Source organism: Perissodus microlepis, chromosome 20, assembly GCF_051167445.1.
Source record: "Perissodus microlepis isolate ML-2025 ecotype Zambia chromosome 20, ASM5116744v1, whole genome shotgun sequence".
Classification (NCBI taxonomy): domain Eukaryota; kingdom Metazoa; phylum Chordata; class Actinopteri; order Cichliformes; family Cichlidae; genus Perissodus; species Perissodus microlepis.
In genome coordinates, this window is record NC_140480.1 from 18,837,991 (window position 1) to 18,860,686 (window position 22,696).

At 39.9% G+C, this 22,696-nt stretch overlaps 1 protein-coding gene across 1 annotated transcript; it reads right to left on the minus strand.

Moving 5' to 3' along the window:
* Positions 1–262: 262 nt before the first annotated feature.
* ccdc22 (CCC complex scaffolding subunit CCDC22) lies at positions 263–22,571 on the minus strand. The gene is made up of 16 exons (XM_084916363.1): positions 22,102–22,571; positions 21,688–21,865; positions 19,630–19,762; positions 12,513–12,619; positions 12,145–12,229; positions 11,744–11,913; positions 11,140–11,355; positions 10,062–10,232; positions 6,770–6,889; positions 6,575–6,691; positions 6,396–6,497; positions 5,921–6,028; positions 2,563–2,658; positions 2,207–2,266; positions 2,041–2,115; positions 263–895 (listed from the first exon to the last, which is right to left on the minus strand). The coding sequence occupies exons 1-16, from the start codon at positions 22,149–22,151 to the stop codon at positions 782–784; spliced, it is 1,902 nt and encodes a 633-aa protein (XP_084772489.1). The 5' UTR covers positions 22,152–22,571; the 3' UTR covers positions 263–781.
* Positions 22,572–22,696: the final 125 nt, after the last annotated feature.

Below are 22,696 nucleotides of genomic sequence, written 5' to 3' on the forward strand. Positions count from 1 at the left end.
TTTCAAAGCTAAGACCCACATGTTCACCCTATCCTATGTGTCTTAATTGTATGCCTAAAGTTTTTACTGGTTCTTATTGCTAGTCCCTTTTGTTTTATCTGTTTTTAAAGTGTAGTTTTTTTTTCGTGTTGTTTTATTTATCTTCAAATAGCTGTTCAGCACTATGTTTGAAAGCATATATATCATTAAGAATCTCTGCTTTGGGGTATTATTGGATCATTGCTACTTGTTTAAAAAATAAATAAATAAAAATCACAGTATCTTCAAGCATGTAAGGCATCTTTATTTAGGCTGGTACCATATATACAACAATTTGCTGATGGACGACAGATTAACTACATTCAAATGCCATTCGCTCAACTTAAGCTCACATGAAATCATGACAACTTATAGACTGAAGGTCTGAAAATGGAAAACTTACTTGTGTTTTAAAATGTCAAAGGAAAACATTAAATTTCAATCACAACATCTTATGATGTCTCATGTATCATTATAAATGACAGCACCTGCTGCTGCCCAGTGTCGTGTTTCAGTTGAATGCATAACAATCATCCCCCAGGCACACCAAGTACAAATTCAACATTTTCCATCTACCGACCTATTTGTCCATCCATGGCATGCATTTCAATTACAGAGTTCCTGTGGTCCAAAACACACTTTGTCTTTTTCAAAGAAAAGCGGGTCTCCACGTTAATGGACAAACATCTAAGTGTGACAGCTGAAGTGCTGTTTCAGTCCCATTCATGTTTTCACTTTAGCCGCATAAAGCAGAGCTGTCCTTTCATCCTTCTCTCACTTTGGCAGCGAGTGAAGCGTTCTCCTGTCGAATCGCTTTGTAGTCTTCCAGAATCCTCTCCAGGTTAGCCACAGTTTTGTTTCCGTTTTCTGTCTCAATCTAACAGAGAATAACACAAAATGACCAAAAGACCAAAGATTTTTTAAAAGACACATGTTGCCTGTGGTGACTAAAGACAAACATGGATAAAAATATAATTACTGTGTGCCTACTATGGACCTGCTACAGGTATAATGTAGCTTAGCAAATACAACAACAAACAAAAAGACCTCAGCAACCTGTGACTGTTGCTGGTCAACTAATAGCCCTCAAATTTCAAGTCTAATACTTTTTCCTTGTTGGTTTGTTTTCATAAATACAGTATTGAATAAAACTCTCAGCTAAGACTAAATATTTAAACTAAAGAGAAAAATCTGTAAACCTCTTTGACAGCATTGTCTGTGGGGATAGGTGGGTAGAGGTTTGAGGCAATAACCCACAGGAAGAACATCCCCGGGGAAAAGGGTGACCTGAGCAGGAGATTTATAAAGGAAGTTTATAAAGGAGAGGCAGCTACTTTGGGTCCAAATCAAGAGCAGGCTTTAATCTTGAGGAGGGCAGAGCGGATCCAGAAGCACGGAAACAAGAAAGAGAAAGGAGCGGACGAGGTTCTTTCAGGACACTTTTTAATACGTGCAAAAGTCTACTGGAGGAGAAAAATAACAGAAAGCTGCCACCCAGCAGGACCTTGAAGAGCACACCAAGACTCAATTATGTGACCCTGAGAACACCCCACTTGGCTCTCCAGAGCATGTGCCTCGTCTCACTGAGCCAGTCTTCAGGTTTGATACTGCGCCTCCCAAATGGTCTGAAATTAATCTTGTGGTAAACAAGGCTGCCTTGGCACCAGGACCAAATGGCATGCCTCATAAGGTGTACAAGAACTGTCCCCATGGTGCTGAAGCTCCTCTGGAAACTGATGAGAATAGCCTGGAAGTCCCAAGCCATCCCCTCAGAGTACAGCCAAGCAGTCGCCACCTTTACACCTCAAGAGGCCACAACCAGCTGGCATCAGCTTGGAAAAGGCATTGCAATGGGTTGCTCAACCTCACCTATCCTTTCTACCACAGCCTTCAACATCCTGCTCATCGGGTCACAGTTAACTACATCCCGCAGCTCTTTCCAGGCTGGACAACTTTGACTTTTGATTCTATTCTAATGTAACACAGCAATCAACACTGCAGCAGTCGAACTGTAAATCCTACCTGCTCCTCGAGATCTCGAATCTCTCTCAGGATTGTACCGGTGTCTTCAATGGTTTGGATTAGCTGATTACAGTTCTACGGAAGAATCCAAGATGATGAAAGCATTTGTTGTTGATAGTCATCAAGGGTATAGTAATATATGATACACAGACAAACAGTGACATACTTCATGCAAGGCTGCCAGGTACTTGTAGGATTTGCGGACGGTTTCGTCTTTTTTGGCATCCTACACAAATCATACATGACAAATATTTATTGACAAAATAAACACAGGAGCAACTGATTTCTCTGGAAAAAAAAGAAAACAATCAAGTCAGGGAATGGACAAGATTAAAGAGCATCTATCCCATCGCTGGGAAGAACTCAAACCTCTTTTTACTAAACATTTGTTCAATGAAGAAAAAAAATTTGCTGAGAAATGGTAAAATAATAAAAAGAAATCATCCTCATAATTATGCATAACATTTCTGAACAATGAGACAGAAGAGTTCCAATCCTGTGAAAATAAAAACTCTCTACTACCTTAAAGACCAGCTCATCAGTCACAGCAAATGTCCTGTCTAGTTTTCCAGTCAGATTATTGATCTCTTTCTGGAGCTCCTTAGTGTCTGATAAAATCTGAAAGGAAAGTGAACAGTGTTAAATCTGAATTTTTAAGGTGCAAGATTTTCAAATCACCAGGATTTGAACTTTTAGCAGATGCACACATGGTACAAATGTGAAAGTCCTACATGACGTCCCTTGAGATCTTGCATTCAGAAGATTTTCAGAAAACCTGACCTCTGACCTCGACTGAAATTCAAACTTGTATGAGATTTTTAGTAGATGCACATGTGGTCTGTCTAAGGAGCTTGGAAAGAAAAGAGTCTGGACTTCTTTAAGTTTCTTGAAGATGTTTCACCTCTCATCCGAGAAGCAGCTTCAGTTCTAAGAGCAACTGGTGGAGTCTCAGATTTTTAAGCCCTATGGGAGTGTCCCTACTGATCCTCTGCCTAGTCACACGAGCCAGGGTGTAAATCCACACCCGTTTTTAAACCTTGGCTCGTGTGTGATTGCTCTTTCCACCAACTGCTCTTAGAAATGAAGAAGTTTCTCGGATAAGAGGTGAAACGTCTTCAAGAAACTTAAAGTCCAGACGCTTCTCTTTCCAAACTCCTTAGACTGCGATGACCTGGATGACTGAAAACCTTCACTCTAGGATTTTGGTACACGTTTCAAAATTCCTACGTCACCTCGTTCTTGAGTTATCGCATTCACAAACTTAAGTATTCACGCCACCTGCCCGCCTGTACAGCAGACCTCATCAGCCTTTTATGGCTGAGGGGTAAAAACAGAGAGAAAACCCAAACAATCAAAAGACCTCATATGAGGACACGGTGACTCCTACAAACCGGGCTCAGAGAGGAGCAAACATTTGCCATTACTTGTTGTGGGTGAGGGGAAAAGAAGAGAGCAGAGGACAAAAAGTACACTATGGAAGCAAGACAGAATTGAACTAGAAAAAGTTGCATTTCCTGCGAAAATGCAGTGTGAATGTCTTGTAGTAGAAACTGCTGAAAACAGCAGAGGAAGCAGAGCTTTCTGCTGAAAAGAGTTTTAAAAGCTGAACTGCTTGCTAAAGATGGCTGTATTTGAAAGGGTACAGTGAAGAGTGTCGAGAAAGCGGGCAAACATGTGTGGCAATCGCCACAGGTAGGATTCGAACCTTCGCCACCGGGTCTCACGGCGGCTGCTCATCCCACTGAGCCAAACCAGTTCTGATGCCAACCAAAGATATAATGAGAAAAACAATTTGCACTGATAAGAGCAGAAGAAACAAAAATTGTGCTGAAAAGAGCAGAAGAGATTAAGATTTGTACTGAAAAGAGCTGAAAATTGTGCTGAAAAGAGCAGAAGAGGCTGAGATTTGTACTGAAAAGAGGTAAAAATTCTGCTGAAAAGAGGTGAACTTTTGAACTTTGTGCTGAAAACAGCAGAAGAAACAGAAAATTGTGCTGAAAAGAGGTGAAAAAAATGAAAATTGTGTTGAAAATAGTGAAAAAGCTCAACTTTCTGCTGGAAAGGAGTTGAAAAACTGAATATTCTGCTGAAGAGGGGTGAAGAAGCTGAAATTTGTGTTGAAAAGAGTTAAAAAAAAGTTTAACTGTTTACTGAAATTTTTTTTTGTCCTAAGCAGGATTTGAACCTGGGCCTCCCGCTCTGAGAACGGCTGCTCATCTTACTGAGCTAAAACAAGGCTCAGCTCGGTGAGCTAAGCTGGTGATCACACTGATAATGTGGTCCCATTCAGCAAAATAGGCCAAAAAAAAAAATGGCATAAAAAGCTTAATATCTCAAAAAGTATAAAGGTTATGAGCACCAAAAGATATAGCTGGCATTAGTAGAAAGAGCAGAACAGTTGAAAATTTGATTGGTGAAAATCGGCTGAAAACTGAGGGAGTAGTTAACCAGCAAAGGTCGGAGCAACTAGAACTAGAAAAAGTTGCATTTCCTGCGAAAATGCAGTGTGAATGCCTTGTACTGGAATATAAGAGTACACTAAGCAGTGTCAATAAAGCAGAGTACATGCAAGCAGGGAAGATGTGCAGCAAATGTCACATGTAGGATTTGAACCTGCGCCACTAGATCTCACAGCGGCTGCTCTTCCTATTGAGCCAAACCAGCTCTGATCTCAAACAAAGATATGATGAGAGAAAAAATGTTCACTGTGCAGAAGAAGCTAAATGGTGCTGAAAAGAGGTGAAAATGCTGAAGGTTCAGCAAAAAAAAGATAAGGAACCTGAAAATTGCGCTGAAAAGAGGTGAAAAAGCTGAAAATTGTACTCAAAAGAGGTGAATCAGCAGAATTCTTTTGCTGAAAAGAGGTTAACAAGCAGAACTTTGCGCTGAAAACAGGTGAATTAGCAGAATTTCTGCTGAAAAGAGGTAAAGAAGCTGAAGTTTGTGCTAAAAACAGCTGAAGAAGCTGGAATTTGTGCTGAAAAGTAGTGAAAAACTGAAAATTCTGCTAAAAAGAGGTGAAAAAGCTGAAATTTGCGTGGAAAAGAGTTAAAACTGTTGAAATGTTAACTGAAGAAAATGTTGCCATAAGCAGGATTCGAACCCAGCCCGCCTGCTCTGAGAGCGGCTGCTCATCTCACTGAGCTAAAACATGGCTCAGCTCGGCAAGCTAAACTGGTGATCACACTGATAATGTGGTCCCATTCAGCAAAATGGGCCAAAAAATGGCATAAAAAGCTTAATATCTCAAAAAGTATAAAAGGTATGAGCACCAAAAGATATAGCACGCTTCAGCAGAAAGAGCTGAACAGTTTAAAGCTTGAATGGTGAAAATCGGCTGAAAACTAAGGGAGTAGTTAACCAGCAAAGGTCTGAGCAACTAGAATAGTATGGTAGAAGAATAAAGTATAAAGAGAAACAGGAACTCAATAGTGTGAATGCCTTGAGGCATTCACACTATTATAACTAGATGAGTGAAGAAGAAATAGTGAGTGAGCCTGCAGCAGCCCAGGCGTACTGCTTCAGGGTTACCTGATCCAGCCCTAACAAGTACTCTGCTAGGGTGATAAGATATGGGGTGATATCTGAGGACATTAAGTTAAGACTGGGCCTGTTTATTCAAGATCTTGTATTATGTGCAAAGAAGGACTTTAAATCCTAGATTTACCAGGGAGCCAATAAACAGAAGCTGGGAGAAATACACTATATTGCCAAAATTATTCACGCACCATCCAAATAATCGAATTCATGCAGCTCCAATAATTTCTATGGCCACAGGTGTATAAAAATCAAGAACCTAGGTATGCAGACTGCTGGTCTGGTCATAGGACATGTAAAAATCACTAATTAAGATTCCTTCAGTTCTTGGTTTTAAACATACCTTTGTAATTTCCTCCTTCTGTTTCTTGATGTTGCTGACAATCTCTAGAATTCTCTGAGTGTACGCTGAGCGAGACGCATCTTGAGGAAGATTTTCTAACTCTGTTACCTACGTTAGAAGCAAACGGGGACAAAAGACCAGCACATTTATTACATTCAGCAGCCAAAACACATATTTTGCAAACTAATCCTTCCAACTACTTGCCATAACCATTATAAACCTTATATTACGAAACAAGCTTCAAAGAATGAATGACCTAATTTGATGTATTGGAGATGCACTACTTTAGAAAAGGGATCTGTGGAGCAAATTTCCTTGCCTTTTCTCATGACATTTTTTTCAGGCTTAGAAAATACAATTTTCACAGTATTTAAAGGTATATCAACCACTCAACGTTACAAATTAAAATTATTTTTAATGTTTTTAAATTTGTCTATGTCAACCCCAATAAAAATGTAATTAGTATCTTCGATACCAGCTGTTTGTATGCATCTTCCTTCTTCTTGGCCTCCTCTGTAGAAACACGGATCTTTTCATGCAAAGACTTGATTTCGGACAGCTTCTTGGATGATTCCACCTGCGGAAAATACACAAAAATGATCAAACTGTACATTTATTGTTAAAGAAAAGCAAAAGGCCTGTTACACGACATACATCTTTGCTGCTGCAGATGTCTTTGAGTCTGCGATATTCATCAACGAGTGGAGCACGGTGTTTCTCCCACTGAGATGCCAGGTTCACTACTCGCTTGGCACTGGCCTCTACCAGAGCCTGCAGAGAGGAAGGCACATATATATAGTGGATCTGTGAGACCTGCTTGGCTGGGTGACATCAAGCATCAGCTCCTACCTGAAGTTTCAGCAGGTTATTATCTGCATCTGGCAGAAGATCAATTGTTTTCTTCTTCACTTGGATTTTCTCTTCTTTTTCAGAGTTTCTCAGTTCTCTCTGTTTCAGCTCATCCAACACCTGCACCACACCACAAATAAATAAAAATGATATTATTATATGCATCTACAGGTTATTCTGTTACATCATTAGCCACGTCGCCGTGCACATTTGTGAATCTTGAATCAGGAAACAATCATTTGTGCTCATTTTGCTCTTTTCAGAGATTGTGACAATACATATCCTCCACAGGTTCTTACATTTCTGTCAGCACCTTTCAGTATACTGTCTCTTCTCTCTGTGAGATGAACAGACTGACAGTGTCAGGAGTAAAGAAAAGGAAGCAGAACAAGACGTGGTAACGAAGAATTTACCACTCCTACGCATGTTGCAACCCATAACTCTCACCATGTTATGGATTACAGACCTCAAACCGCCAAGACAGATTGCTTAACTCCTCTGACCTATAGACTGGTGTAGACTTCCCATTGAGATGTTGCTGGGAACAAAGGAAATATGAAATATCCTATTTAGCCTTCTGCTACTGCAACCTGACTCCAGATAAGCAAAAGATTATAGAGAGAACGACAGATGGATTTTGTCATCCTTGTTGATCTTCGTCTTACTTTTTAAATCTAGAGCAAACCTGGGCATTGTACGGCCACATTCAGCCCTTTGGTTATGTCTGACTGAACCAGTTGAGATCAATGGGAAGTATAGCTCATGCAGTTTGTCCAGCTTTTCAGCCACCAAACAGTCTGATGCATGTTACATCTCATAATGACCATTCAAATTGTAATCCTTAAATACAGGAATCAAGCTTTACTTCTGACGTTGTGTTAAAAAAAAAAAAAAAAAACCCTCTACACTCTCTCTCTCTCTTTTTAATGTAAGATGACATCATTTGGCCCTTGCAACTCGCAGGACTCATCAACATCTGTTCCAACAGTGAGGGTTTTGTTCTTGGAGGTAACTGAATGTTTGGATATGCTCGAGCTGAAACAAGACGAACTGGGAAGTGTCATATTTTTCAAATTCTTCATTCCATACTTAGTGTTGAGTTGAACAAAAGTCCACTGCCATAAAATTTTGGTGATTGTTAAGTTACGTACAGGCCTCTTGCCATATGAAACAAATGCAAATGGAGAATGTGAAGTTGCTTTTACATGCACAGTGCCAGAGCAGCGCTCTCTGCCTGCCCATCTGTACTGCATTACTTGCTGGGTGTTGCAACATCCATCAATTAATGAATTCACGTTACGTTTTGATTTTGCATTTTATATAAGAACATTAGCAGTGCAGGTAAATAACTGTTCTACGCTTTCATGTTCAGAAATATAAATCAGCAACAATCACAGAGTGCAAGCGTCACTTCCTGTCTTCTGTCTTGCTCATTCGGTGTGGACAACCTCTATTTTAATTGCTGCAATCAAATACGTATGTTTTATAGAAGGGCTCAACGTTATGATTCTGTTATAATTATAATATAAAATGTAAATATGATTATATAATTACAGAATCCTTGAACAAATTTAAAAGGTCTAAGCATATAGTGTAGCAAGCCAGCAAATGAATGTACGTCCATGCTGCTCCCCCTGGTGGATACACAAGACATTACCATCGGCTTTCCTAGATGCTGCTTAGGGGCATTTAGCCCTCGTGATTACATCACCCACGTCACCAGCTTTTAAAGCCTACTGAAGACAATCTGAGAAAAACACTTCTTTTATTCCAAAATGCTGGGACAGCACTGAGGTACATGAAAAACAACTTAGAATAAAGTAAAAAACAAAAACAAAAATAAATTAAAACGCTTAAATGTCTAAGTGGGCATTACATAATTCAAAATAAAGGGTGACAAACGAGCTCTTTGGAGCAACTCTTTAAAAATCACAAGTTTTGCCTTCTGTCCCTCGTTCCTCTAATTGAAACCTTTCACCAAATGTTTTCTATCATTAGTAGTAGGGCTGCCACGATTAGTCGACTAGTCACGATTACGTCGACTATCAAAATCGTCGATGACTAATTTAATAGTCGACGCATCGTTTGAAGCTTTGTAAGATCCCAAAAGATGCAGGAATAAGTAGTAGGATTTAAGAGTGTAATAACGGACTGAAACAGAAGATGGCAGCACTGCATGTACAAGGATGCCAGCTGCCGTTAAACCCCGAAGAAGAAGAAGAAGCTCTGTCCCAGAATTCACAGCGCAGCCCTGCTCAGTTTCCAACAATGGCAGCAGCTAGTTAGTTTTAATGTTACTCTTATTATTCTTTCTGGGTCACAAAATAAACGTTTAACATATTTTCAGGCGGGAATGTAGCTGTGTAAACTTCAAATATCTGCTCAGTTTATCAAGACACCACATATTTTCAAAAGCGCTCCGACGTTTTCGGAGACGTCTGTTACCCACTAGCTCGATAGCTAGCCGGGGTTTAACGCTCAGTAGACCCGGTGAGAACACCGGACTCCCGGCAAATCGTTTTCAAACCCACCGCCGTCTTTCGCTACTCAGGTTAAACATGATATATAAGTCACTTAGATAACTTAAAAATGTTATTGTTTGGCTTTTTTTCAGTATTTTATTTGTTCCTAAGTAAATCGGTTTGGCTGAGATTAAAGTTATAGTTTTTACACAGCTGAATAAATGTCAAGCAGACAACTGATTATCAGAAGTGTGAGATGCTCGAGAATATACTCCGGTGTCCTGTTATATTTTAGATAGCAAGGAGTTTATTAAACTTCACCGAAACAATCTACAAATGTCATTAAAATTTAATAAACTATCATCTTGTCTTTATTTTTAGTTAGCACATACCTTAAACACTTAAAGCTGTAAGCTAAAGATAGTTATATAAGAGCAGATGCATGCTGGTGCAATAAGCTGTACGTTTTACGTTCATGATCTGATTAGTCGACTAATCGCAAAAATAATCGGTGACTAGTCGACTATCAAAATAATCGTTTGTGGCAGCCCTAATTAGTAGCAATACTTTAGTGAAAAAATGAAGTAAGATATGAAAGACACATTTGTGACAGGAACAATTCAATCAACTTAGTCAATAATGACTTCACCATTTCAGATAAGTAGGAAAAACTGCTATACACTCCAGTTTCCTCTCAGAAGAAAGAGACTAGAGTAAATGACATCTTTGCAGTGTATTCAGTTCTTATTTATGAATGAAAACGGGAGAAAGAGAAAAAAAGTAACTATTGACTGCCATCAGTCCATCAGGTTCATCTTAGGTGAGCTTACCTGAGCGTTGGTAACACTCATGTGCTTCATGTCTGCTGCTAGATGGTCAACCTCACTGCAAAGCTGCTGGAATTGCTGCTGAAGGTAAGCCAACTCCTCCTGCTGACCCAGCTGTACATCCCCCTCTGACTGATGATTAGTCGGGATGGTTTTTGCTACTGGAGGCAATTCCTGTAGAACACACACACACACACACTTAAACATGCTTTAAGGGGGAAGTAGGTTACACCCTGGACAGGTTGCCCATGCTAACACAGAGACAAACAACTACTGACAGCTATGGGCAATTTAAAATCTCCAGTTAATTAATTAACAACTACTAATTAACAAAAACATGTAGTTGGTGCATGTCTTTAGAAAAAACTGGGGTACCTGGAAACACGGGGAGAACATGTAAGCTCTACAGAGCAAAGGCCAAGTCTATTTGTCGTAACAATGCGCACTTTCACAGAACAAACTTTGCATTAAAATTTCCTGTTTGAATCTGTAAACATACGGAGTCACAGACAGGATCCATCAGGAAGTTGCTCAACTCAGGAGCTATTAGAACTACAGTGAAAATCTTTCTTGTTATAAGAAACAAAAGCAATTCTAAAGACTTTTCAGGCACTTAGTTTGCAGCATTACTGAAATAAAACTTCATTTCAATTTACTGAGCCCAAAGTAATGACGTGTAAAGGTAAGTTTATTGTTATCTGTATCTAATTTAGTAGTGGAAAGCGAGGCTGTGTGGTAGAAGTAAACCACACAATCTTTCAACTTTTAAGTTTCTTTTTTCAGTGAAATTTCTTACACAGGCTGAAGGATGTGATGTAGGCTTTGTGAGATCTGAGAGATACATTCAGGACCAAAGTTACAGATTCAAAGACAGGATGTGTTAAATGCCCCACAATAAAAGAATTCAAACTGTCAAGCAGGTTGTTTTAGGTTTGCTGAGGTGGTCAAACTTCAATCAGAATGCATTCATTTGTTGGACAAAGTGTAAATTAGGCTGAAAAAAATGTTTTCACTGGTTAAGAGTTTTGTGAGGATCAAACTGTATGTATGCAGTTGTTTTAAACAATGCTGAGGTCTCTACCTGTGTGAAGTTGAACTTCTGTGTGTGGGTGAAGTGTGTGCCCTTGGTCAGGATGTGGCCGGGTTGAACGGAGCCTTTGAAGGCCTGCAGGAGCTCACACAGGTCAGAGGTGGAGCGAGAAACACCAAAGGCACTATGAGAAGAGGGCAGGGCAGCAGAACGCAGTTGGTCCTCGATCCGTTTATGCAACCGGGTGAATTTCCGTAAGCAATATTCCTGTTACACAACATCCAATAAACATGTTCATACAGAGGTGTACAAGGAGTTAACACTTTCAAATTTGGTGCATTTAGACAGAGCATACTCAACAGGGGTTCAGTTAACACTATATCGACTCGTGTGATTCAAAAGATTAGAAATCTGTGAAAAACCTTCATAGTTTCATTCAAAAAGACATTACTTACTGACTTACTACAAGCCAATAATGAAACAAAAAGGGCATGAATATTTTTAAATGTTGATACAATATATCAAAGTTAACTTTTTTGATTTAAATTACAAAATAATGAACTTTTGGACATTTTTTTTGTACTGGCATTAGTAACATTAGGTTAATAGGAAGAAAATAACTCTAAGATTCAAATAGGACTGTGTGAATATTTGCCTGTGGAGTAAAGCGGGACAACAGTCCCTGATTGTTCCACTCGTTGTCCCACTCCTGAGCAGCACTTATTTCAGCTGTGTGCTGCTCCAATATGGACGCCACCACAGAAGCTTGACTGGAAATCTGGGCGGTGACAGGGGAGAGAACGTCCCGCTGGTAGTCCTTCACTTCTGCAAACACAGCACACCTTACATTTCACTCACACTTTCTCTTTTGTAAAGACTTTTCAGAAGTGATTTCACTGCAAGTGTGATGGCAAACTGAACATTTTCATTATTCATAATTAGTAGGAAAAAAAACACACTGTGTGTGTGTGTGTGTGTGTGTGTGTGTGTGTGTGTGTGTGTGTGTGTGTGTGTGTGTGTGTGTGTGTGTGTGTGTGTGTACAGTAGGAGGACTACCTTTTGTGTGCCTCTTGCTTGAGCCTTTAGTGCAGTTTGTTAGGCTGAGGGGCTGGACGTGGAAGCTGTGCATGACTCCTTGTCTCTATACATGTGAAAATAGAAATAAAACATTTTATAAACAAAACTGATCTTTACCTGGCTGTCTGTTAACTCAGGAAACATAGCTATGTTTAGCTCCACTTTATTATTATTTATAAGAATATTATAAATTATTTCATAGTTTATACGTTGTACTGATGCCATGAAGACATAAAAAATGTAATTCAAAAGTCTCACTCACTGCCAGTCATAATTATACACATACATTCAAAAACAAAATTAAAACTATAGCATATAACAAAGAGCAGAATGGGGCATTAGTTAACCTGTGTTTCACAGTTTAGTGGTAGTCTGCATTTTGGAGGCAGCCAAGGTACAGCAAGATGGGCTTTGATCACAGCAGCTATGGTTCTCTCCAGTACCACTGATTTCCCTAAAGGAAGACAAAACCAAAGCTTTGGGTGACTTAAATGCATCGTCCTTGATGAAAAGTGCCCCGGTCATGTCCACATCATGATCACATCACTTTTTTAAACAATCCACAGCAGAAAAATGTGTCGTCTTCTACAGCTGTGGTTCCCAAAGTGTGAGCCAGGGCCCTTGTTGGGCCACAAAGTTACTACAGGTGGGTCGCAGAAATTCACTTTAAAATTACTCACTAGTACGTACAGTTATGTATCTATACAAACTAACTGGCATAAAAAAGTGAAATAAAACTGGTAATAGGAGGTAGGTAGTTTATGATTTTACTCATTACTCTGACCTAAATGTACTCCTCGTGTTGAATTTTGCCCCGATCCACCTGCCAATCTCCCCTCTCTTCTCACATGAACAAGACAAGTTTACAAGATTAAACACAGTTCTCCACTTAACCTGTCCCCATCCCAGAGTGGGAGGGGCACCCTTTCCCGGCTAAGGGTGTTATTTTAGGTTCTAATTCTCATTACTGCCACTTCCCACTCGACTACGGACCACTCCAGTACGAGCTGGAGGGGACCACCTGATGAAGCCAGCACTTCCTCATTATCTGCAAAAAGCAGAGATTCTGAGTGGAAGTCTTCTCCCACTTGGCTACGCCTAAAAATTCTGTCCATAAAATTTATTATAAACAAATCCCTGGCAGAGTGCAACACCCACTGAGAACAACTCCAACTTATGGCTGACAATGCAGACCAAGCTCTGTACCAGGACCAAATGGTCTGTAACAACATGCCAAATACCCCTCAGAGGGTATCTCAGGGGGATTTGGTCCCAGGTTCACAAAACAGGTAGACTGGTTAGATAAACTCCAAAACACATCCTCGAATATCATCAAGAGAATAAAGAGCTGGTCTAGCACTCCAGGACCAGAATGTTCCTTCTAGATCTGGAGTTCAACTAACTGGACAAACTTCCACTCTCACTCCAGGACTCAGCTGCCACCAGTTACCCACAGTTGGCACCTTGGCCCACTCAATAATTAGCCGTCAGACATTATACAGGCCACAGATCCACCTGCAAGCGTTGTTGCTGGTTATCTTTCCTGCTCCTGGTCCTGCTTTAATTTTGTGTGTGTTAAACCAAGTAGAGATATTATCTTTGCCACTGAAGCCCGAGGCCTGTCCTGAGTAAAGGGGGCGTGTCCAAATAAAGCCCGTGTCAAGGCCCGAATCATTCTTCAGAATATTATATGATCAAAGATAAACAAGGTCCTGATTCTCTGAAATGACATGACTGCCTTGTTAAGTGATACAAGCTGTTGAAAAGACGCTGACATTGTTTTTTTTGTGTGAACTGGACCTGAGGTTATTCTGAGGATTATTATGAGCTTGCAAGGAGATTGTAAGCACACTATAAATCCACCGAAAAATATCAGCACTCAGGGAGCATTTGGACATGATATCTCCAATAACAACTTAAATCAATCTCAGAGAGGATGGTTAGTTAGAGGTGTAATATAAAAAAATGTAACAGTATACAGGAACAGATGTTTCAGCTTTGTCCAGCCACTAGCAGGATTTCTGGATGTCAGCCACTTCTTCTACCTGCTGCTTGTCGTGCAGGGACCTGTCCTTCCATCATGGCTCCTCTTCTCTCTCTGGTGTCTGCTGCCTGAGGTATTCACTAAGCACAAGGTCATTTGTGACCTTTCTGAACCTTTAATGAATACGTTATTGTCCCATCACATAGATCTGCAAACGCCTATTAAACCAGATATGTACGGTGGCCCCTAGAGACAAAGCACGTACAAACTCCAAAACACATGCAAACTCCAAAACACAACGGAAGTGCTCCAGGACGCTAGGGGCAGTGTTGAGCTTTTGTTACCTAGTAACTACACAAGCCAAGAAGTACCAATGACCGGATTTGGGGTCTGCAGCCTTAAAGGCCGCATTTTAAGGCCGATTATGTCACAGCGACATGGCGAAGGCTGTCCCAATTCAAAGGCTGCTCGAAATGCGGCCCTCAAATGCGTCCTTAATTTCCCTGAATTTTAAGGATGGGTCGGTGTAGCCTTCATGGCCCAACATATCCCAGACTTCATAGCGCGGCGGTGGTGTGGATAATTTTGCCGGAAAAAAAAAAATGGCGCAAGCGGAGCGGACGAAGAGTAAACTTTCAGAAGTAAGTACTGAATATTATGTCACTTATTTATGCGCAAATGTTTTTATAATGAAGAACATTAAAACATTACTGTTGGTTATGTGACATTAGCGATGTTTGTACTAACTTGGTTTTAAAGCCTTTACTTCAAAATATACGCCATTCAATAGTTGACTTTAATCTTACAGAGAATGTGATGATTTTATGGATAATTAAAGTCAGTCATATATCCACAAACACAACAAGCTGAAAGTCAGTGATGCTGCTCGGTTTGCAGTCCTGAATATCACGGCACAAGCAGGATTCACTGCACTGTTAATGTTAGCTATGTTATATTGCTGCCTCTGTTCGGTGATGTCGAGCCAAACGGACTTTAACGTGTGTTTGAACGAGCTGACGGTTCACTCCTTAAGCTGAAAGAAAGATGCTTTAATCACAGGGGTCACACATGTGTCCACTGTACCATCTGGGAACTCTTCTTGTTTCGTTATAACACAAACACTAAATCCTCCTTCTTTTGTGCTGTTTTGTAGCAGTGTGTACACCTGAGACTGTCACCTGTCTGTCTGTCCTGCACTCTGCATAAGTCACACTTGTGTTTGAATCCTGCAGCTTATCACACATTTGATTTCCATGTGTGACAACTGCAAGTGTCCAGAGTGAGGACAGACTGAGGGACCCACTGCTGCACATCATCTGTGAGGCTTTGCACCCCTGATGATCCACCAGGACAAACTCAGCAGTGTGTGAGGAAGAGGAGGAGGAAGAGCCAGCAGCAGCTGACAGATGCAGAGAATAGACAGACTGTTCCCTGTTTGTGAAGGACTGCTAGGAAAGTTTAAAATAACTAATTGTCTGTCCTGAATCAGTCTTATTAGGTAATGTTCAAATAATTTTATCATTCCAGTGTTTTCAGTGTGGGAGAAAGTACTCAGGGCCTTCAAGTTACACACTATGAAAGGCAGCAACACGTTTAATATTCAGAAACCTAAAGTATGTATCAGCAGCAGAATGGACCTAAAAATAAATGTTTGTTTCAGTTCTATGAAGCTTTGAGTATTTTGGATTAGTAGTACTGCTGTGTTTGTTGCATCATATTGCTGTAATTGTTTATATGCTTTATATATTCTGAGGTAAGTTGATCTATAGTGTTACATCATATTTTATAAAGATGTTATGTGTTTGTATACTTTCTGCCCAGTTTGACCCATTTAGCAGAAGTCAGCCTGTTTAAGGCTCTGATATCTATTCTGTATGACTTAAAGCAGTTATGACATGGTCTGATTTTCTCACCCAATAAAGGAATATTTAATATATCAGTCTACTCTTCATTTTATCAGACACAGTTTTCACAGCTTGTACATTTTCTTTTTATAAATATATGTAAGCAATGAGCCAAATTTAGTAATGCCAACATACTGAAGGAACAACATTTGTCTCTTATATATGATACACCTATATATGCACTGTCAAAGATAGTTGTCTTTGAGTGAAGATTTAAGGTGATAAGACATATAAATAACTGCAACTTGAATCTGTACTGAGGCTCAGTATTTGACACAGAGTTCATGCTCAATGCTGTAATAGCTAATAATGATTAATATAATAACTATAATATTGGCCATATTATATTTACATTACCAAAGTGATATGACTTTAGTCTCATGAACAACATCAGCTAATTGTTATTTACTAACTAATCTTAAATGACCGTTCAGTACAGAAATGAAGCCCAAAAATCATGTTTTACTGTCCTGTGGTCTCAGCCTCAGATACTTATCAAATCACACAAAGCTCTTGTAGAAACAAACAAACAAACAAACGAACAAAATATGTTCTCCTTCATTTCTGTCAAACCAAGTTGTATGACACGTTTCCAGCGGTTAGTATCATGGTTGCTAGGCAACCTGGGAAGCGCAACGGAGACTAGACCGTCCCATACAGACAAACTTGCCGTTTATTTTGCAAATCCAGCTCAACACTGCCCCTAGCGTCCTGGAGCACTTCCGTTGTGTTTTGGAGTTTGCAAGTGTTTTGGAGTTTGCAAGTGTTTTGGAGTTTGCAAGTGTTTTGGAGTTTGTACGTGCTTTGTCTCTAGGGGCCACCGTAGATATGTCCCTGTGTCTATATTAACCAATTGTTGTTAAAAGAGGAGAGCATGCTACACAGGGGTAAACATGGCCCCGTCCTAGCTTTTGATACATGCTACTGTCATCAATTTCAAATTGATCCAATATTCAAAATAAGAAAATGTAGCATTTCACAAATGAATCATTGAATTCCAGGATGCCGCCTGCACAAATAAATATTCCACAGTCAACTGTTTGTGGTATTTTAATAAAGTGGAAGCGATTAGGAATGACAGCAATCCCACCACAACGTAATAATGCTAGTAATAATCACAAAGGCTCAGGCAACCCCCCTCCCCCCCAAGATTTCAGACAGAGGAGCTAAAACAAGAACCACTGGACAGAAAAACAACGTTTCAAAGACGACAACAGGTGATGCACTCCACTGCCATGACCTGCATGCATGCTCCATCATGCAATACTCCACTGCTGAAGAAAGAGCACGTTGAAGCACATTCAAAGTTTCGACATTTAAACAAGCCTGTGAAATACTGGGAGCATATTCCCTGTTGATGGGACCAAAATAGAACTCTTTGGATGTCATAATATACCATAAAGTCTGGAGGTCAAACGACACTGCATATGACCCCAAAATGCCATACTAACAGTGATATTTGGAGGTGGGAACATCATGAGGGCTGTTTTTCAGCTACAGGATTGGCACGTTTCACATACCTAAAGGAATGATGAATGGAAAAATGTACCAAGACGTTTCTGATAAAAATCTGCTGCCATCTACCAGGATGATGGAAATGAAACGAGGTGAACGTTTCAGTAAGATAATGATCCCAAACACAGCCGAGGAAAACTCGGCTAATAGAATGGCCCAGACAATCATCTCATCTGAATCTACTGAAAATTTTAAGAAAGAACTAAAGCTCAGAGTTCATAGAAGACTGGGCCAAAATCACACCTGAGCAATGCTGCAACTAGCCTCTCCAATCAGGAGGCATCTTGAAGCTATCAGCAACAACAAATGCTACTTTATGATGTATTCAATAAGTTTCAGTAAATTCAGTCCCTGTGTTATTTCTCATTATTACAGAACTTAATTGTTGGACATCTAAGGTTTGATTTCCTTGCATGTGGTGATTGGATGGGTTGTTACCAACATCTGGTGAGAATTTCATGTCAAAGTCACCTTTAGAAATAGATTTACTTAGAAACTTGGCGACAGGGCAGAGCAACCAACCCTAAATGGTCTTTCTGCATAACCGTTATTCAAAGACCTCTTCTCGCTTCGGGGCATATCTCAGCCTTCTTAGGCTAGCTAGTTTAGCATTCCACAGAATGTTAGCCATTTCCTGTCACCGGACGCTAGCTACCTTTGCTCATCTCTCCTGAACCCAAAACTTCCCCATGGATCGGGCGTCATACCACTTACCCTCCAGTAAGGCGGTCCTATCTGCACCTGTATATACATATATATGTAAATGATTTTTTTTTTAAAAACCAAGATATGTTTGATCTCAAGAACAACCATTTTTTGTTTGTTTGGCTTTTTTCACACATATTTGTTCTTCATTACGGGTGGGAATTGATAAGAATTTGGCGATTCTGATTCCATTATCGATATCATTTATCAATAACTTATCAATTAACAAATCAAAGATGTAAAACCAGAACAAAGACACTTCAAAGTAGGTGATTCTACTGTAGAAACACGAACAGGTAGAAACAGAGGCTGCAATCTGTCTGCTCATCAAAAGCTGAAGTTGTGTTGCCACTATTTTTCTCCTCTGACACACAGACTGAAATCAGCTGACTGTAAGAACCAATAAGTGGGATTGATATGCAGGCATATTAACAATTACAAGGAATTGGACTACTGGGGATCTGTTTTTGTAGAGAACCAGCTCTCAATTTCCATCCCTAGTCCTCACAGGATCGCCACTACAAACGTGGTTTATAGATATAACAGCAAGAAAAATACTGGTGGCAGCCAGCAGTACCCCTCAGCCTTCTAGAAGATGCACCTATGGTATCAATTTGAAACTCCTACGTTACTTAGTTCTCGAGTTATCGCATCCACAAGATTTTCATAAAACGTGACCTCTGACCCCTGACCTTGAGGTGGAGGTCACTGAGCTTCATACTTGTCAAAGTTGTATGTTCTAGCTATTAGTAGACAAAACTACGGCATCAATTTGAAACTCCAACATCGCTTCAATCTCAAGTTATCACAAACTGGGTTGTTTATGTCAGCCACCTGTCTGCCTGCCCGGCAGGATGACAACATTCAACAACTTGGCTGAATTGGCAAATCACTTCTGTTGTGGCTTCCAGCGAAATGTAGAATTAATTTGAAAATGTTATTAATAGGATATAAAGCCTTTTATGGCCTTGCCCCTGTTCATATAGCCTGTAGTGCCAAGACATTATTCTATCAGTTCTCTTTTTAGCCATTTGATCAGGGCTTTTCACGCAGTTAACACAACAACAGCCTTTGTCTGTCCATCAGGTTGCCTGGGTCAGTGGGTTGTTTTAATGTCTGCTGAATGTCAGAGACATTTTCTACTCGAGTGTCTCAAAAAGATTTGCACTGACAGAAAAAAAATTCACAAAATAAGACCTTTGAATTTACCTGTAGCTGTATCTCATAATACTCTAATTACATCTAACATTAGAGGCTAAAGTAAAACAACAATTACTAGACAATATAGGAACATGTCTTTATCTCCAATATTATATGAAACTATGTGTATGCCAGAGATAAACTGTGTCAGTGCACCTGTCGGCTGGTCTGAAGTCTCAGCACTTTCTCTGGGCAGCTTCTCCACCAGAAACATGAGCAGGGAGCGGATCTCCGGTTCACTGCTGTACAGAAAAGTCTGGTATCCTAGCTCTCCTTTGTATCCAATGTCCTGAAAAATAAGAATTTACTTTGAGACAACAGAAAGCTCATTTTGTACTTTTCTAATAATACGCAATTTTGCTCTTATATCTTCTGTGAACATTATTTGCTTCATCACTCACTGAATTTCTCAGTTGTCATTAACAATTTAGAAATTTCACCTGATGAGAAAGATAAGCCAAAACTCCAGTACAGGCTATAACTTGTTAAACTGTGCAATAAATCATTTGAAGCCTATATTAAATTTAAAATAGTACAAAGACAATACTGGCAGCAGCCAGCAGTACCCCTCAGCCTCCGAGTAGATTCACCTGTGGTATACTTTTAAAATCTTATGTCACCTCATACTCAAGTTATCGCACTCACAAGATTTTCAGAAACCTTGACCTCTGACCTTGTCCTTGAGGTCGAGGTCACTCAAATTCAAATTCATCTGAGATTTTTAGTAGATACACTGATGTTATCGATTTAAACTCAGACGGCACCTGATTCTCAAGTTATTGCATTGACGAACTTGGATAACCACGTCGCTCATCTGCCCAACAGGGTCACGACAATACCCATAAACATCAGTGTTTTACAGCTGAGGTGAAAAACATCTTCTTTCATCTTTTATTTGGTAAATATTTACATCGCATGTCCTTCCTGATGGAACACTTCCAAGGATTCACGTCTTCATTCATAATGTGTTAACTACCACAGGAGACACTGAGGTACAAGCAACAAGGGAATTAAATTTGTGTAACGCTCAGCCAAAAATAAATAATGCACTCATGACTGGGTGTAAAAAGAGGATCCCAGGAAGGTAGAATCTTTCAAAAGTAAAGACAGAACAGGTTCATCACTCAGAAAGAAATAATTTCACAATTTAAGAAAAATATTTATTGATACAAATTTTAGTAATGAGAAGAATGAAAAATAGAAATATCTGTATACAACAGACAATGTTGACAAAACCAAACTCAGTGGGTTTAAGTGAGAAAAGATCATGTAACTTGGAAACTGTAAAATTAATCATTTATTTTATTAAGGATCCATTCATGAAAGGAAGGTCAAATTCAACCATGCAAGAAAAACCCCGAAAAGATCCACACAGTAACTAATTCTAATTCTTCAAGGACAATCCTTTATGAAAGGGGGAGAGAAAGCTCCATCCCACTGCAAAGGATCATCTGACCATTCATAAAAACATCAACAAAATAAGCATTTTCATTGTTATTCCTTTTTCATTTCCTGCCATAACTGCCTGATAGATTTAAAAAACAAAACAAAACAACAACAGCCTGTTAAACTCACAGCTGGATTGTGGAGTTGTTGCTCCATAAAGAGCACAGACCGCCGTATAAGCTCTATAATAATGATCAATATTAACTGATGTAAGTGTGCTCAAGCATTATCAGTGTTCATCAGTACTGTCCCTTGAAGTACTGCAGTCCTTAGGATTCATTCTATATCCTATGAGGCAAAGTGGGCCAAAATTTGCAGGGTGATCTACAAACAATGTGCTGTAGTTTATATACAAAGATGCAGCCAGTTCACTTCAGTAAAAACCAACATTCTCCCAGGAGCAGCGTGAAAAATCTAGAGGGAGCGTGAGGGAGCCGCTGCAGGCCTGCTAACCAAAATAATTCAGTGTAAGCTAAAACCATCAGGGTCTATCACTGCGTTTTATTTACATTGAACTGTTTTGGAAAAAACTAGGTTGTCAGCTTTTTTCACATTCTTCTTTCCATGGTGAAAAGAGAAACAACATGTAGGTGATGTTCCTAATTGTACTTTCTCTACCAGTTAATGATTCCTGTTGTGAAGAATTAGTTGTGCACAAACTCTTTAAGTAGACAACTGCTTACAGTGTTTGTGTCTGAACACTGCCAATTGTCTGACTGGATTCAGCCAGTGATAACAGGGGACAACAGTTCCATTCAGATATCTTACCTGACAGGCCTGTGCCAGGCTCATGCCCACTCTGAAGCGGGCAGACATACCCGGAGGGAGGGAGGTGGCCAGCGTGCTGCTCAGACCAGGATCGATCACCCGAATACATCTGACCACCGCCTCTACTATCAGCTCACTACTGAACTGTTTCACGCTATTAATTTCTTCAGGCACTTCCCTGCGGGACACGAAGACAAAAAAAAACAACTCTTAGCTGCTACAAAGCTGGTCGTATCCACACAAGCTTCAAATAACCCACATACAGCATGATCATATGACTGGGGCTGGTTCAACACAGGACTGAGCGGAAAACTTCCCATTAGCCTGTAAACATGTCAGCTCGGTAACTTATGCTTACTTTTAAGATCACAGTGCACCGCTTGGCATTTATGAAACCCTGTTGTTGATACTTACGTCCCAACCTGTTTTAGGGCGTGAATCAGAATTTTATCAACTTCCTCCATGGCCGGAGCTTCTCTGAAAGAAGCTAAACTAGCTAACCAACTGGATAACAGCAAAGCATCCGGTGACAGTGAGGCGAAATATGAGCATCGACTTCGCTGGTATTGGTTAAAGCTAAAGTATTAGCATCATTTCCATGCATAAAACAGAGTTAAGGTACATTCCATCTTCTGCTAGCTTGAAAATAGAAACCAGTTACTTAGCACGACTGCCACTCCTTATATCGGTAAAACGCATTGTAATTATCCGCTGCGTTGGAGACCATTCGCTACAAAACAGCTTCTTTTATAATTAGTTTTCTTCATTCCCTGCAAACTGAACCTGACCGGGGATTTCTCTATCAAACTAAATAAATCTGACACTTCTGTGTCTCGTACAGTGTGGAAACGAAGTAGCAAGCCAATCGAATAATGTGTGAACGCGGTGTTTCTGGGAGGTTGAGTTTTATTCTAGACTTACTGTCACCGAGAATGAATGAGAAATGAAAACTCGCCAAAATACAGTTCCCAGAATGCACCATAAAGACAGTCTCATGACTATGATAACT